Here is an 18,290-nt window from a genome sequence, read left to right as displayed (position 1 = left end):
TCATGCTTTAAAGCTAAAAGCTAATTTCCTGATTGGATTCAAACCTATTGTTGAGATGTCTAAAATCCCCAAAATACTTCAACATTTCCACTCCAGTTTTGAAATTCAGTGGAAATAAATTCAAAATCTTTGCTTTTAATATGAAAATCATAAAGAACAAAGATTTTTTGATAACCAACATATAAAGTGCTATTGTTTCTTCTGATAAAATTACTTTTTTTAAAATATAAAACTACAGTGAAATCTTTTTTATATAAAAGATCCAAATTGTACATTTTAAAGCATAAACAATAACCATACAAGTTTATATGATTGAGTACTACTCAAAATGCCAATACTAACACAATACTGGAGGCAATCATAGCACCTTTATCCAAGCTGTAATATACAAGAATACAAAAATATTTATTATACATTAAGTGGCTTGTTTCTCTTACATGTAGTCGCCATAATTCCACAATTTATTAACCAATGGTCAATACTGCTACGTTTCAACTTATTTACAATGTTGAATGTGCTTTCAGTGGATGGAGGGCAGCTGGCATCTCACCCAACTCTGTATAGAAAAAGGAACATCCGTAATCGGAACAGGACCGGATCATCTTCGAGAAGGTCCTGAAGAGGCCGGCAATATTATAGGCTGTCCCGCACCTCCATTAGAACAATGCGGCAAGTCAGAGCTTTGTCCTGCAAAGCATGCAACTAACGAAAAGGAACCAACGTGGCTATCCCGCATCATTCCGACGGCGCATCTACCTTATCGGTCAGGCCAAGCGTTGGAATGGTGACAGCTGCTCAGGGAGGAGTTGAAGTGGAAGGCGCTCGTATTGCTAAGCAGTAGTCCCACATAATCTGGACGTGGTGGCAAAATCTTTGCTATCTACTTCAGATCTTCCTGAAACCACGAATGGCCAGGTCTGAAAGTTGAAACAGAATGGTTAGAATAATAATTCGGCGGTCCTTACTGAGATGGTGAGAAATGTCCGCGAACTGGTTCTAAGAATCAGGAAGTATAGATTTCTTCTCGTCATTTTACCTCAGAGTTTGAACTCAGTTTCATTAACATCGTCATGCAACATCCGCGGAAACTCATATTGTTACTCGGTAATCGATGTGAGACCACATGCAGTCATTTACAATATAAAGTGGGATTTAGTGACAGAATGACAAACGGCAGCGTTCCGACCGGTCCTCATGAAGTGGCGGATTTGAGAGTGATGGTTTGTTACTCTCTGGACCAGCACTGAAGAAATCCAATTGCAACGCCTATGCTATTCAGCATTTCCCCTGAATCTCAGGATAATTAAACTGAAACAACCAATCAGTCCTAATCCAAATATAGTTGGACAAATAATTCGTACATTTTAATTTGTATTAAGGTTTCACGAGGGAAAAAATGTACCGTATTAATTTTGACGAAATAAATCTGGCATCAATTATCTTTATTTTTGGATCTTGGTAAGAATATATTCTATTCTTGTTGATCTTTTTCGAAGCAATTTAACTTAAAAAAAGATCTTTTAACGAACCCAGATTTCATGTGAGCTTCAGGTGGGATTTCTTTCTGTAAAGCATTTCAGAAATATAGTCCACTACCTGTTGTTGGACTTAACTTTCTGGAATATCATTAGATTCCAAAGCAGCCGATCTGAAGCGCTCTGCATATAAATCTCCATGTATCCTAGCTTTTTGGGATATATGTAAAAAAACTATTTGCGTTGACCGCCTGAGCCTGAGCCAGAGCCAAATAACTCCAAAAATAAGCTTACAAAACGCCCCCTCAATGTAACAAACATTAGATCTGTGATTAGCCGGAGACAGGCATAGTTAACAGCCGCGCAATTCAATATAGAAATTATAATGCCACTTATGCGGAATTATCTGACATACTTACATTTTAGAAATTAGTAGCAGATTTGCATTTGCAGCAATAAAAGGAAAATAAAACCAAAGTTATTTTAAAGTTGAAGTACCTAAACCTTTCGTGTAAAGGAAATTTTATTTTCTCAGAATCCGTTTACAAGTTGCTGGGAAGGCTATTATAACATACCAGCAATCCTTTGGCTCTTTTTATCTTAAAGGTTGCTTTTTACTGATTTAGTAGCTGGCCGAAGCTGCCGGTCTAGAACAAGATGTCTTAAGTGTTTTTACAAAATAATACCTTAATTTTACCCTTTTCACCAATTGTTGTTTGACTGAGATCTGTTCTTTCATTCAAATCTCCCCACAAGAGAAAGTATTATACGATCGTTGACAATGAAAAGACTACCTAGAGCAATCTACTATTTAAACACAAAAAAAGCTGTTTGATTTTGTGGGTTCGCGAGTTTAGTGGGGATGCGTGTTAAGTGGGGCGCTCAGGTTTCTTCCGTGACCTTGCGCAGTAGCTTTTAATACCCTCACCCCCAAACCTGTAGGTGCAGCAGGCTAAGGAGTGGTAACATGTAAAACTAACGTCACGTTACATATACTACTAAAACCTTTTTTTAATAGAGCGTTTTATTTGAATTTGCATGCAAGGTGTTTTCCCTTTAAATGCCGTGCTGCCGATGAAGATGCACCTGCCTGTTTCTAAAGATGCCATTGTCTGGAGTATTGATCAGTGATGGACGCAGAAGTTCACTGAGCTACTGCGCAAAAGAGGATGTCGTACTTACTAATCAATGCGAGTTTTGTTATTAGAGTAGCATTTCTATGTTGAATCACAAAATAATGTGTGCACTTTCAATGTTCGAAATCTACATTGAAAGGGCACTGATGCGCCAAGATCCTAGTGATATATGTTTCCCCCATAAACATTTGAAACTATAAATTTATAGAAGTATTTTCAATAAAATGCGAACGCACTACAACACTCAAGTTCTTGATACCAATTACACCTTGTGCCGAGACGCAGTGGTGGACTTTGGTTCGCTCGGGTTACCAAGCTGTGCAATATCTGCAATTCTTACCAGATTTACCGGATGGACGTATCCATTTTCGTATTTATCATTTGCTAAGATCTGCCTTAAGTGTGCGATGTAGCTAGCTGCCAGTCTGAGGGTGTCAAGTTTGGAAAGTTTTGTGTCTGAGGGCACCCAGGGCAGGCTGGTTTTTAACCTGGAGAAGGCTTTGCTCAGGACTCGCATCCTGGCTCTCTCCCTGGCATTGGCAGCGTTTCTCTGCGACTGCTTGCCCTCTTTGCCCAGCCGGGGCATTTGCTTTCTCCTAACAGCCCCTTGCCTTTTCCTCTTGGAGCTGCAGTCAGAACTCGATTCGTCCGTGTTTTCAGCGGAGATATAGAATTCCGCCTCGTTCGACTCGTGTTTCAAACCGTTACATTTGAGATGCAGCCCCTGTAATTCCATTTCCTGAATATCCTCGGTATCACTGGGAGATCCAGTAGACATGGTACCTCTGGAAAATTAAATGAACCTCAAGTGAAAAGGTCTCCCTCTACAAATTCGTTAAATACCAGGGGAAAAAAAACATACGCAAAACACTTCCTTCGCGAGAAAATAAACCCCACCTCTATTGGTTTTGACGGCTCCTGCTATCACTTTTAAACAGGAAGTGTTTGGTCTATGTGGATCTGACCATTCCAGGATAGTTGTGACGAACTCTTAAAACTGACAACAATGCCCCCGCGTAAAAGGGGCGAGAAAAGGGGTTATTTCTCCCATGTCCATGTTTCGATATTATTGAAGATATGTTAAACACGCCTGTACCTTGCATTCAGTTTTAGAGTTTGAATATTTTATAGAAGTTTGTTTTTTTTTTCAGTCCCTCAGTGGTATATCCCATGTAAACTGGGATTTGAGTTGGAAGCCTTCAATCAATCGCTGTTAAAACAAACTAATTAAACAGCCCATTTGGTTGGCGAAGAAGTGAGTGCTACTGCAGTCTTAAAAAAACGCAGACCTCCCCAAATACACGAGCTTTTGAACAATGCGTAATAATTAGAGCTACCACAAATGACAGAGGCAATTTAGTTTTAATAAGGCAAAGAATATACACACATGGTATAATTATCTTCAACTATCAAACGTAAAATAATATAACCCTTTGCTCCCAAATGAGGTTATATATATTGCCTGATATATAATTTCCTGTATTTTCCCATAAAGATTATTTTTGAGTTAATTATCCCCATGAATAAATTATCCAAACTTAAATGCACTCAGATGTGAAGAAAGTTTAAGGTAAATACAATTGTTGTTTAAACTGACTTGTTTGCAGTTTAGCTTTTCTCTCTCTATTTATGTATTTGGCCAGAATCCTGTTTTGGATCGCCGCTGTTTACGTCCTGTGGATTTCCACCATGCCAGAATTTCTTATGCTCATATATTGCCGCCTAATGACTTTCTCAAACGCTAAGGACTAGTTGAGAAATTGCCAAACTCATTTAGTCCCACTCAGTGAGATCAGATAAATTAAGATCCTTTATAAATGGCTTGAGGTTCGCTTTAAGTGCCACATATATTCCCATTACTTATCGGAAGCATGTGCGCAGTTACTATATATAAAACAGCAAAGGTGAAGTTGGAGATAGATTTTCTAGCGCTTACACTGACTTGCGTTGAGCTTTGCAAAATATTTTGTTAAGGAAGTATATAGCACTTATCTCTGAAATTTTGGAAAAATTGGCAATCCTTCTGATTGTTTGTGCAGGTGCGTTTTGAAGCGAGCTCCTCCTGAAGATTTATGGTAGAATTGATTGATTTTGTAAACATTGTAGAGATCCTATCGACCCCAGAACGAATTCAGGCCTTATTTTCGTATCAGGGTCTTTCTTCAGCAATCGGGTCGCTTAGACTTTGCAGGAAAGAAATTGGCTCTAGTAACATCTCTGTCGTGGAACGGAACCAAGAAGTGTCATCACGTTGGTCCGTCAGAAGTGGCAGCGCTCGTAACCTCAATAAATCATCGTGTACAAATGGGAAGTGCTGTCCTCCCTCGTAAAGGAAATCTTGAAGACATACCACCAACATTTCCAGCCCCTATCCAGTACACGAGTATTCAATAGTAAGGTATCTTCTATTAATAATCATTTCTATTACAACAGAGATATTGTACCTTTTGGCGGGGGTGGGGGGGGGGGTCGAGGGCATTCAGAAGTTCAATTATCTCTATATATAGCCGGGAGACACAACTATACCCACTTTAAACATACAGAAATAAGTTCAAAGTAAATTTATTATCAAAGTAATATATGTCACCATATACTAGCCTGAGATTCGTTTTCTTGCAGGCATTCACAGTACAAATAAATGGGGAAATACTACATGGTAGTAATCACTCATCCAGTGTTTAATAGATAGGGTTCCGACTGAAGAATCTCGTGCAATAACATACTTCTGACATTTTGTCATTGAGAGGAACTTTGAGTACACTTGAACGTCAGGAACACGGTCTGAATGTTTGTAAAGGAAATCACAGAACTTCAAGTCTTTCATTACAGACACAAGGTAAAACTACTTAGGTCACATATAATTAATGCCAGCGGAGACTTTACAATATGTGCGTCTAAGTTTTAATGCCCGTCAATTTAGGTCAAGATTTTAAAATTTTACCGGGAAGGGGCGGAGATTAACAGATCAGAATTTAGGAAGATTGCAAAGCAATAACTCTCAGTTGAGCAAGGAAATCGAACCTGTTTAAATGGCTTAATATGGAAAAAATGCTCGATGCTGCTTCTGCCCCACGTTTTTCAGATCCAGTTACAACTGCCGAGACAAAGTCTTAGCAAAGCAGAAAATCGATCGGCTTGGGTTTTCCATTGAGGTCAGACTCGCTTTTCCAAGGCCGCGAGTATTGTTAAATACTCCATCGGCGAATTTATAAACAAACCACAGGCCTTTAATTATACTTCAGCGCCCTAACCTGTATCATGTGGACTGGAATCCTGGTTTTAAAATTTGTCTCAAACGCGCTAAGCTATTTCAAATTACAAATTAAATAATAACGATTGTTTAATAAATAATAGCATAGTTTTAATGCATTTCATTATAAATACCTACAAATAAATCTCACGAACGAGACATTTTTAAAGATGGTCAAATATGAAATATTTCAACCTAATATTTTGGTACGAATGAAGTTTGCTATTCCCCACTGCACTAGAAATGACCAGGAGGGGAGGAAGTCTGAATTGTTGCTGATTGATGTGAAGATACAGATCTATTTGCGGTTACAAGGAAACACAGCAAATTAGCTATATCTGGTGTAAATGTGTAATAAACAAAATATATTTCGTTTCCAAATGTGCTTCAGTAATCGAAATGTGTGAATTCATTGTGTTAAAATAATTGTATGCGGTGTAATGACTTTTGCTTTGGCTGTGAAGTATTGTATGAAATATTGTCTCTCTTCAAAGCCCTGTTTTATAATCTGAATGTGACGTTTGGAAGAAATCCCTGCCCAATTACCATCAACATATAACCTGTAGCACCGGCGGTGTCAACACATTTGACCACTGCTACACTAAGATAAGGAATGCCTACCGTTCTATTCCCCGACTGCATTTCGGGGAATTTGATCACTTAGTTGTCCTTCTCCTGCCTGCATACAGAAAGAGGCTGAAAGAGCAAGGCTCCAGAGATTAGGACAACAAAGAGGTGGTCGTGGGAGGTAAAGGATCGGGTATGGCATTGCTTCGACTCGGTGGGCGGGACCGTGTCAAGGACTCCTCTGTGGATCTGAATGAATCCACCGCGGTTAATACGGACCATATATATATATATATATATATATATATATATATATCTATAAAGTCATAGACGAGTGTGTCTGCACAAAATTATTCAGGGTATCCCCCAACCAGAAGCTTGGACGAGAAAAGATTCGCAATCTGCTGTGGGCCTGATCAGAGGCATTCACGTCTGGCGACCAAGAAAGTTACAAGAGGTAACTTTCCGGAAAGCCATCTCGCGCGCGAAGAGTCAATTTCGGACTAAACTCAAATCAAGGAAGAATACTCGACAACTGTGGCAGGACTTGAAGGCTATCACCCGTTACAAAGTAAAAGCAAGCGACATAGGTGACAACAAGGCTTCGCTTCCGGACGAGCTTATTGCCTTCCAAGCTCGCTTTGACCGACAAAAACCATCACCAATTCTCAATAACCCTATGATTTCAGTCTCTGAGGCCGACGTGAGAGCAGCCTTCTAGAAAGTGAGCCCACAGACAGCATGCGGCCCAGACTGAGAACCTGGCCAGATACTAACGACCTGTGCTGATCAACTGGCTGGAGTGTTTACTGAGATCTTGAGCATCTCGCTTCGGCAGTCTGAGGTTCCAACCTTCTTCAAGCAGGCTTCAATTTTATCAATGTCTGAGAAGACCGTGATAACCTGCCTCAATGACCATCGTGCAGCAGCACTTGCATCCACAGTGATGACGTGGTCTGAGAGGTTGGTGATGAAACGCAATAACTTCTGCCTGAGAAGCGTCTTGCTTACTGGCACAACAGGTCCACAGCAGATGCCATTTTATTGGCTCTTCACTCTACCCTGGAGCATCTGGACAGCAAAGATGCATACACCAGGATGCTCTTTATTGATTACAGCTTGGCACTCAATGCTATCATCTCCTCAAAACTGATCAACAAGCTTCAAGACCTTGGCCTCAATACCTCCTTGTGCAGTTGGATCCTCGACTTGCAGACCCCAGTCAGGTCCAATTGTCAACAACATTTTCTCCACAATCTCTATCAGCACAGGTGCATCGCTAGGCTGTATGTTTAGACCCCTGCTCTACTCGCTTTGCACTCCTGACTGTGTGGCTAAGCACAGCTCCAATGCCATATTTAGCTTTGCTGGTGACCCCACTAAGGTAGGCCGGATCAAAGGTGGTGACTAATCAGCATATAGAAAGGAGATTAAAAATCTGGCTGAATGATACCAAAAACATAACCTCTTACTCAATGTCAGCAAGACAAAGGAGGTGATTATTGACTTCATGCGGAGGAAACTGCAAGTCCATGAGTGAATCCTCATCAGGGGATCAGAGATGGAGAGGGTCAGCAACTTTAGATTCCTTGGTGTTATCAGGATCTGACCTGGGCCCAGCATGAACGTGCAATTATGAAGAAAGAATGGCAGTGCCTCTACTTCCTTGGAAGTTTGTGAAGATTCAGCAAAATAATTAAAGCTTTGACAAATTTCTAAAGATGTGTGGTGGAGAGTATGTTGACTGGCAGCATCAAAGCCTGGTATGGAAACACCAATGACCTTGAAGGAAAATCATGCAAAAAGTCATAGATACAGCCAAGTCCATCACAGGTAAAGTCCATCCCACCACTGAACATATCTACTGTCATGGTCCGGACTGTGAAGTCCGCATTCCAGTTCACGGTCCGGTCCGTGGACTCAGGCCTCTGGGTCTTCCAGCTGTCCCTTGTTTTGGTTGAGTTAATCATAGGCACTTGATTCTCATCTTGGGGCTTGGAATATAAGTAGCCTTGGGGATGCCTGTGGGCTGCTGGTTTGTCTTGTCAAGATTTTCTGGGAGCAACCTGTTGGTGGAAGGCTAGAGTGGCCACTTGCCAACTTTAGGCTGTGTTGGAGAATCATCGCTTCATGAAGCCTTGCCGTCAGTAGTTGGAGCTGTCTTTGTGGTATGGATTCGGCTGTTTCCTGGGCCAGCTGAGTGGCTGTCAGCCACTCCAAGCTAGGTAGGGATCCAGCTGTTTCCATAGCCAGCCTAGGTTGCTGGCCAAACTGTGACTTGGAGCAACCCCAATGCAGAGATGGAACTGTCTGTCGTTCTTCAGTGTTTGTCTCTTCTTGTCCTTGCCTCCGTGGGGTAAGTCAGGCTGTTCTGCTGTTGCCCTGTGGGGGGATCTGTCCTGTCTTGTCTTGTCCTTGCCTCCGTGGCGTAAGTCAAGCCGTTCTGCCATTGCCCTGTGAGGGGTCGTGTCTTCTCTTTGCCTCTGTTGGGTAAGTCTGATCGTTCTGCCATTATCCGACGGATGGACCTGTCCCACCTTGGTGTGGAGATAAAGTTGAGTCCTGACTTGTCTAAGGATAAGTCCCGGCTCTATGTCTGTGTACGGTCCAATCTCATGTTAGTGTCGTGTTAAAGATGAGTCCCGGCTTTTCGAAGGATAAGTCCCAGCTCTATGTTGATGTACAGTTCCCAACCTGTCTCCAATCTCAAGCCTCAAGACCCCAGCCTCCAGTCCTGTAGTCATGTCATGTCCTTACCTGGTTCTGGGGTCCGAGCCCGAGGCAAGACCCAGGTTCTGGGTCCTTGTCCAGTCTCTGGCTTGGAGCCCAAGCCCAGGATCCTAGTTCATAATTCCTTGTCCAGGTTCCCTGTCTAGTCAAGGTCCTAGCCCAAGTCTTTGTTTTTGTCCCTGCTCCTTGTGTGTATCCTGTCACGTCCCTACTCTAGTCGTCCTGTTCCTTGTACTTCAGCGTCTGTGTCTTGCATTTGGATCCGCCATCAACGCACCCCTGTGACACCTACACAGAGTATTGTTGTAGAAAAGCAACATTGATCATCAGGGACCCAACCATCCAGGTCATGCTCTCTTCTGACTGCTGCCATCAGGAAGAAGGTACTCACACCACCAGGGTTAGGAACAGTTATTACTCCTCAACCATCAGGAAGAAGGTACTCACACCATCAGGGTTAGGAACAGTTATTACCCCACAACAATCAGGCTCTTGAACTAGAGGGGATAACTTCACTCAAACTTCACTCACTTGCCCCATCACAGAACTGTTCCTAGAACCTATGGTCTCACTTTCAAGGAATCTTCATCTCAGGTTCTCAATATTTATTGGCTTATTTATTTCTTTTTTTCCTTTAGTTTTGTACTTTGTTGTGTTTTCAACACTGATTGTCTGCCCTGTTGATGCAGCCTTTCATTGGATCTGCTATGGTTATTGGATTTATTGCACACACACAAGAAAATGAAATACTGGGTTGCAAATAGTGACATGTATGTACTTAGAAACATAGAAAACATACATCACAATACAGGCCCTTCAGCCACAATGCTGTGCCGAACATGTGCTTACTTTAGAAATCACCTAGGGTTACCTATAGCCCTCTATTTTTCTAAGCTCCATGTACCTATCCAGGAGTCGCTTGAAAGACCCTATCGTATCTGCCTCCACCACCGTCACCAGCAGCCCATTCCACGCTCTCGCCACTCTCTGCGTAAAAAACCTTGCCCCTAACATCTCCTCTGTACCTACTTCCAAGCAACTGAAAACTGTGCCCTTTTGTGTTAGCCATTTCAGCCCTAGGAAAAAGCCTCTAACTATCTCAGATATCTCAGATGCTCAATGCCTCTTATCTTATACACCTCTATCTGGTCACCTCTCATCCTCTGTCACTCCCAGGAGAAAAGGCCGAGTTCACTCAACCTATTCACATAAGGCATGCTCTCCAATCCAGGCAACATCCTTGTAAATCTTCTCTGCACCTTTTCTATAGTTTCCACATCCTTCCTGTAGTGAGGTGACCAGAACTAAGCACAGTACTCCAAGTGGAGTCTGACCAGGGTCCTATGTAGCTGTAACATTACGTCTCGGCTCTTAAACTCAATCCCACGGTTGATGAAGGCCAATGCACCATATGCCTTCTTAACCACAGAGTCAACCTCTGTAGCAGCTTTGAGTGTCCTATGGACTTGGACCCCAAGATCCCTCTGATCCTCCATATTGCCAAGAGTTTTACAATTAATACTATATTCTGCCATCATATTTGACCTACCAAAGTGAACCACCTCACACTTATCTGGGTTGAACTCCATCTGCCACTTTCTAGCCCAGTTCTTCATCCTATCAATGTCTCACTGTAGCCTCTGACAGCCCTCCACACTATCCACAGCACCCTCAAACCTTTGTGTCATCAGCAAATTTACTAAACAATCCCTCCACTTCTTCATCCAGGTCATTTATAAAAATCACAAAGAGAAGGGATCCCAGAACAGATCCCTGAGGTACACCACTGGTGACTGAACTTCATGCAAATTATGACCCATTTACAACTAATGTTTGCCTTTGGTGGGCAAGCCAATTCTGGATCTACAAAACAATGATCCCTTGGATCCCATGCCTCCTTACTTCCTCAATAAACCTTGCATGGGGTACCTTATCAAATGCCTTGCTAAAATCCATATACACCACATCTGCAGCTCTACCTTCATCGATGTGTTGAGTCACATCCTCAAAAAATTATATCAGGCTTGTAAGGCACAACCTGCCTTTGACAAAGCCATGCTGGCTTTTCCTAATTATATTATACCTCTCCAAATGTTCATGAATCCTGCCTTGGGATCTTTTCCATCAACTTACCAACCACTGAAGTGAGACGCACTGGTCTATAATTGCCTGGGCTATCTCTACTCCCTTTCTTGAATAAGGGAACAACATCTGCAACCCTCCAATCCTCTGGAACCTCTCCCATCCCCATTAATGATGCAAAGGTCATTGCCAGAGGCTCAGCTTCCCACAGTAGTCTGGGGTACATCTTGTCCAGTCTTGGTGATTTATCCAACTTGATGCTTTCCAAAAGCTCCAGCACATCCTCTTTCTTAATGTCTATATACTCAAGCTTTCCAGTCCACTGTAAATCTCCAAGGTCCTTTTCAGTAGTGAATACTGAAGCAAAATATTCATTAAGTACATCTGCTGTCTTCTCTGGCTCCATACACATTTTTCCACTGTCACACTTGATTGGTCCTATTCTCCCACGTCTTATCCTCTTGCTTTTCACATACTTGTAGAATACCTTGGGGTTTTCCTTAATCCTGCTCGCCAAGGCCTTCTCATGGCCCCGTCTGGCTCCCCTCATTTCATTCTTAAGCTCCTTCCTGCTAGCCTTATAATCTTCCAGATCTCTATCATCACTTAGTTTTTTGAACCTTTCGTAAGCTTTTCTTTCCTTCTTGACTAGATTTTCAACAGTGTTTGTGCACCACGGTTCCTGTACCCTACCATCCTTTCCCTGTCTCATTGGACCGTACCTATGCAGAACACCATGCAAATATCCCCTGAACATTTGCCACACTTCTGCCATACATTTCTCAGAGAACATCTGTTCCCAATTTATACTTCCAAGTTCCTGCCTGATAGCTTCATATTTCCCCATACTCTAATTAAACATTTTCCTAACTTGTCTGTTCCTATCCCTTTTCAATGCTATGGTAAAGGAGATAAAATTGTGATCACTATCTCCAAAATGCTCTCCCACTGAGAGACCTGACATCTAACCGGGTTCATTTTCCAATACCAGATCCAGTACAGCCTCTCCTCTTGTAGGCTTATTGTGTCAGGAAATCTTCCTGAACACACCTAACAAACTCCATCCTATCTAAACCCCTTGCTCTAGGGAGATACCAATCAATATTTGGGAAATTAAAATCTCCCACCATGACAACACTGTTATTATTACACCTTTCCAGAATCTGTCTCCCTATCTACACTCTGATGTCCCTGTTACTATTGGGTGGTCTATGAAAAAAACACCCAGTAGAGTTATTGACCCTTTCCTGTTCCTTACTTCCACCCACAGAGACTCAGTAGACAACCCTTCCATGACTTCCTCCTTTTCTGCAGCCATGACACTATCTCTGATCAATAGTGCCACATCTCCACCTCTTTTGCCTCCCTCCCTGTCCTATCTGAAACATCTAAAGCCTGGCACTCTAAGTAGCCATTCCTGAACCCGAGCCATCCAAGTCTCTAATGGCCACAATATCTTAGGTTCAAGTACTGATTCACACTCTAAACTCATCCACTTCGTTCATGATACTCCTTGCATTAAAATAGACACATCTCAAACCATTGGTCTGAGCTCATCCCTTCTCTATTAACTGCCTATCCTGCCTCTCGCACTTCCTCTCTTTGTGAACCAACTGCCCCCTTCCTCTGTCTGAAGAGTTCAGTTCCCACCCCCCAGCAATACTAGATTAAACTCTCTCCAATAGCCTTAGCTAACCTCTCCACCAGGATATTGGTCCCCCTGGAATTCAAGTGCAACCCATCCTTTTTGTACAGGCCACACCTGCCCTAAAAGAGGTCCCAATGATCCAGAAATCTGAATCCCTGCCCCCTGCTCCAATCCCTCAGCCATGCATTCACCATCACAAATTACAGAATTCACTAAATTTTGCCTTTCATGCAAGCACATTTCTTGATATATTGCAGCAGCGCTTGACAAGTACAGTAAACCAAGCAAGGATAAAATAATTTAATAATCTGTTTCTTGTAGTGCCCACTCACAAACAAGCCCTGCATATATTGCACTGAAACAGAAATTAAACCTCACACTCTGAGGTACCTCAGGTAGAAAACAACAAAACTGGAATCATCTATAAACCTTCAGCACCCCTAGGCACAACATTCAGCCAAAGGGAAAAACTATTGTTTGTTAAGGAGTATATCTCCAGCAATGGAATGTAACTGGCTATAATGAAAATGTTTTCCATTTTAAATCTTTGCTAATATCGCTCATTGAAGCTTGAAGCTTTTGACTTAAAGAGCTTCATGAGTTAATATTTATAATACAAACTAATTTTAACCACCTCCTGCATCTAATTACTTCTTCCTTAATTTGAGCCATTGTTCTTTTTTTGAATTTACGATGTACGTTTCAGAAGAAAAGCGATATTATCAAAAGGTTCACTTGGGACACTTAAGAGCTAATCATCAGAAAAAAAATTATGAAAGCCAGTATGTTCAGATGTTGGAATAGGAAAAGAAAATACCTAAACACTCAGCAGGTCAGGCGGCATCTACAGAAAGAGGAAGCAAGTAGCTGTTCAAGGCTCTCAGAAGGAAATTTCTGAGGAAGGAAATTTGTTCTGCAAGGTTAATTCTTTCCACAGTGTTTCCAGCATTTTCAACTTTCCTTCCCCATTTGATTGTGAGCGGTTTTGGGTCCCCAACCTAAGAAATGACATGTTGGCATTGGAGAGGGGTCCAGAAGAGATTCACAAGAATGATCCCGGAAAGTAAAGGATTAATGTATGAGGAGTGTTTGATGGGTCTGGCCCTGTACTCACTGGAGTTTGGAAGAATGAGGGGGATTTCATATTCAAAGGCTGAAATAGAGTTGACATGGAAAGCGTGTTTCCAATAGTGGGGGAGTCCAGGACCGTAGGGCACTGACTCAGGATAGAAGGATGTCCCTTTAAAACAGAGATAATGAGAAATTTCTTCAGCCAGAGGGTGATGAATCTGTGGACTGCATTGCCACAGATGCTGCGGTGGCCAAGTAATCGGGTTTCTTTAAAATGAAGGTTGATAGGTTCTTGATTAGTAAGGGTGTCAATAGTTTTGAGGAGAAGGTGGAAGAATGGGGTTGAGAAAGACAATATATCAGCCACATGCAATCGCAGAACAGATTTGATGGGCCGAATGGTGAAATTCCACACATATGTTTTATGGTCTTATTGATTGCATTTTTAAAAATTATTTTTTATGTTCCAAGGTTTAAAATTTTAATGGTCTTAATGATTTCCTAAGGCTGAAAGTTGTTTTTTTTTGAATGGGTTTAACACTTTGAAGCATTGGAAAAAGTGGCTGTATCAGAATCAGGTTTATTATCACAGACAAATGTCATGAAATTTGTTGTTTTGTGGCAGCTGTATAGCGCAATACATAAAAATTGCCATAAATTGCAAACATAAATAGTGCAGAAGCCAAATAAAGGGATAGTGTTCATGGACCATTCAAAAGCTTTTATGCCTGATAATGCTAAAGGAGGGAGACTAATAATTGACAAGTGACAGCCCACTGTGTGGAGGCGTACAAGCAGGATGAGCAATGTGAATAATAATATTAGCTCTTGTATATAGAAACAGGGAAAGGAAGGAGAAATAACTAAGACTATTCTAAATAAAGGAGGCACGAAGAAGCTTGTACAGAACATCACTCATGAACCATGCCCCAGTGCGTTAGGGGATGGAGTCATAGTCCTGAATCTCTGATATTGTGTTTAGATGCATGTATAGAGTATAAAAGTAAGGATGGGATGTGAAATTGGTTCTTGCACTGAGTTAAGCCATAGTTGTATCTGTAGAGAATAAATTATAACTCTGAAGGGATAAACTTAGCCTAGGTTCAGTCAGATGTGGCTGAGGATAAGGAATATCAACGATAAAGAGGTATTTGAGCCAGGTTTTGATTACGTCAATTAAAATATTGACAAAGAAGATTCTGGTTACGTCAATTCGAGTATTAATTATTTCTATCATTTAGAAAGACAGAGTCTAATTTATAATAAAAAAGAAAACAATTAAGTCTATGATTGGTTTATTTATTTATTTAGAGATACAGCATAGAACAGTTCCTTCTGGCCCAATGAACCACGCCATCCAGCAATCTACCAATTTAACACTTGCCCAATCACAAGAAAATTTGCAATGACCAATTAACCTACCAACACGTATGTCTTTGGACTGTGGGAAGGAAACCAGAGCACCTGAACAAAACTCATGTGGTCATGAGGAGAATGCACAAACTCCTCACAGATGGCACCAGGAATGAACCCTGAACTCTGGTGCCCCAAACTGTAACAACATCGCCCTATCTGCCACACGACCACGGTGCCCAACTATTCTCAGTGGGGATGTTTCATGGACTGGGGCATTAATTTGCTATTTTGAACAAGGTAATGTAAGGGAAATGTTATTTTACACAGAGAATAATTATGATCTGGCGAATGCTGCCTGATAGGGTGGTGAAAAAGTAGAAGTAATCAGGATATTCTCAGGGGAACTGGAGAGGGAATAATTTCCAGCACAATAAAGGAAACAATAGGGTCTGCGACTGATGGGTTTGCTCAAGGAGCTGGCTGACACTTTATGGGCTAAATAGCTTACTCCTGTGCCACAAGAATTCTGATTCTTGGATACAATGAAAATTCAGAGAGACTAGCTTTAAAATGAAGCAGTTAGAATGTGTTGAAATACAAGAATCTCCCACAATTCTATTTTGAACAGAATTCACAAATTTCTTTGAAAGGACATCAGATGTTTTGAGATCTGGCCCTACGACTCAGAAGGGAAGAGAGGAGAAGAAGTGAGCTGTAGTGATTGGGGATTCGTTAGTAGGGGAACAGACAGAAGGTTCTGTGGGCGAGTACAAGATTTCCAGATGCTATGTTGCCTCCGGGGGTTAGGGTCCAGGATATTTCAGATGAAGTCCTCAGCATTCTTTTGCGGGAGAGTGAACAGCCAGAAGTTGTGGTCCACATAGGTACCAATGACATGGATAGGACGAGTGACAAGGGTCTGCGTAGTGAGTTAGGTGCTAAGTTAAAGAGCAGGACCTCCAGGGTTGTGATCTCAGGATTGCTACCCGTGCCACGTGCTAGTGAATCTAGAAGTAGGAAGACTATACAGTTTAATATGTGGCTAAGGAGTTGGTGCAGGAGGGAGGGCATAAGATTTTTGGTTAATTGGGCTCTCTTCCAGGGAAGGTGGGACCTGTACTGAAGGGATGGTTGGCACCTAAATTGGAGGGGGACGAGCATTCTAGTAGGCTGGTTTGTTAATACTGCATGGTGGGGTTTAAACTAGAGTTGTAGAGGGATGGGAAGCAGAGTGCCAGAACAGTGGAGAGGTTGTGCAGGCAGATGTTGATAAAACCTCAGATGAAGTTAGGAATCAAAAGGTTGAGCATGGTATGAAAACTGTCCTGAGCTGTGTACATTTCAATGCAAGACGTATTGTAGGAAGGGCAGATGATAGTGCTGAAGATGAGGTAGCTGGTTTACAAACAGAAGCAATGTGTAGTGAGCAGAGGCTGTTGATAGGGAAAAATTGCGGTCAACAGGACAAGTTTCAAGATAAAATGCGGACAAAATCGGGAAGGGTGAATACAGGACTAAAGTTGTAATATTTGAATGCACACATTATATGGAATAAGGTTGATGGACTTGCAGCACAGTTGCAGATTGGCAGGTATGATGTTGTATGCATCACTGAATCATGGCTGGAAGAAGATTATAGCTGGGAGCTTAATGTCCAAAGATACACATTGTATCAGAAGGACAGACAGGAAGGAAGAAGGGATGGCATTGCTTTTTGGTGAAAAATGAAATCAAATCATTAGAAAGAGGTGACATTGGGTCGGAAGGTATTGAATCATTGTGGATAGAGCTAAGGAACTGCAGGTGTAAAAGGACCCTGATGGAAATTGTATACAGACCCCCAAACAGTAGTAGTGGTCTACAAATTACAACTGGAGATAGAAAATGCAATGTTAAAGTAGTCATGGGGGAATTTCAAAATACAGCTAGATTGAGAAATCAGGTTGGTGCTGGATTCCAGGAGGGGGAATTTCAAGAGTGCCAGTGAGATGACATTTAAGAACAGCTCACTTCTCTGTGGATTGTCACCTTGTCGTGGTGGAGAAGCTTGTGTGGTCCTGTGATCCTGAGAGAAATGCCATCTGGAGCTATGCTCCTGGTAGGGTCATCCGTGGCGGTAAGTTTGAGGGTGAGGTCCCTGGCAAAGAATAATCCAACCAAGACCTCAACGGTGGAACAGGCAGACGAAGTTACTTTGAACTCAACGGCAGTGAAGGTGGATGAAGACTGAACCAGAATTGATTAGAGAGCTTAAGGTAAAAGAAATTATAGGAATAAGCGATCATAAAATGATTGAATTCAGCCTAAAATTTGAGAAGGAGAACTAAAGTCAGATGTATCAGTATTACAGTGAAGTGAAGGGAATTACAGAGGCATGAAAGAGAGGTTGGTCAGAATTGATTGGAAAAGAACACTGGCAGGGATGACGCCAGAGCAGGAATGGCTAGAATCTCTGGAAGCAATTTGGAAGGCACAAGATATATACATCCCAAAGAGGAAGAAGTATATTAAAGGCAAGAATACACGACCAATTCAAAGTCAAAGTAAAAGCATTTAACAGAGCAAAAATTAGTGGGAAGTTAGAGAATTGAGAAGCTTTTAAATACCAACTGAAGACAACTAAAATGTCATTAAGAAGGTAAAGATGGAATACAAAAGTAAGCTAGCCAATAATATTAAAGAGGATACCAAAAGTTCCTTCAGATACATGAAGAGTAAAAGAGTGGAGAGATTGGATATCGAACCACTGAAAAACGATGCTAGAGAGGTAGTAATGGGGGAATAATGAAATAGCAGGTGAACTGAATAAATATTCTGCATGAGTCTTCACTATGGAAGACACTAGCTGTATGGTGGTAGTAGTGAGGTCGGAGATGGTATTAAACAGAAAATTAGAAATGTGTGCAATAAAGGAACAGCAGTTATAATGGGTGACTTCAATCTACATGTAGATTGGGTGAACCAAATTGGTAAAG

The 18,290-nt window shown here is 41.6% G+C and overlaps 1 protein-coding gene across 1 annotated transcript; it reads right to left on the bottom strand.

Annotated features, from left to right (window-relative positions):
* Positions 1-354: 354 nt before the first annotated feature.
* msc (musculin (activated B-cell factor-1)) lies at positions 355-3,389 on the bottom strand. Its single transcript, XM_072253081.1, has 2 exons — positions 2,952-3,389; positions 355-917 (listed from the first exon to the last, which is right to left on the bottom strand). The coding sequence occupies exons 1-2, from the start codon at positions 3,387-3,389 to the stop codon at positions 831-833; spliced, it is 525 nt and encodes a 174-aa protein (XP_072109182.1). The 3' UTR covers positions 355-830.
* Positions 3,390-18,290: the final 14,901 nt, after the last annotated feature.

This window comes from Mobula birostris, chromosome 1 (assembly GCF_030028105.1).
Source record: "Mobula birostris isolate sMobBir1 chromosome 1, sMobBir1.hap1, whole genome shotgun sequence".
Classification (NCBI taxonomy): domain Eukaryota; kingdom Metazoa; phylum Chordata; class Chondrichthyes; order Myliobatiformes; family Myliobatidae; genus Mobula; species Mobula birostris.
Note: the sequence above shows the minus strand (reverse complement) of the source record. Positions and strands in the feature narration are given on the sequence as shown.

Coding starts and splice junctions, on each gene's coding strand:
- msc (XM_072253081.1), bottom strand. CDS start 3,389: ATGTCTACTGGATCTCCCAGTGATACCGAGGATATTCAGGAAATGGAA. Junction 918..2,951: donor ACGTCCATCCGGTAAATCTG/GTAAGAATTGCA, acceptor TTCAACTTTCAG/ACCTGGCCATTCGTGGTTTC.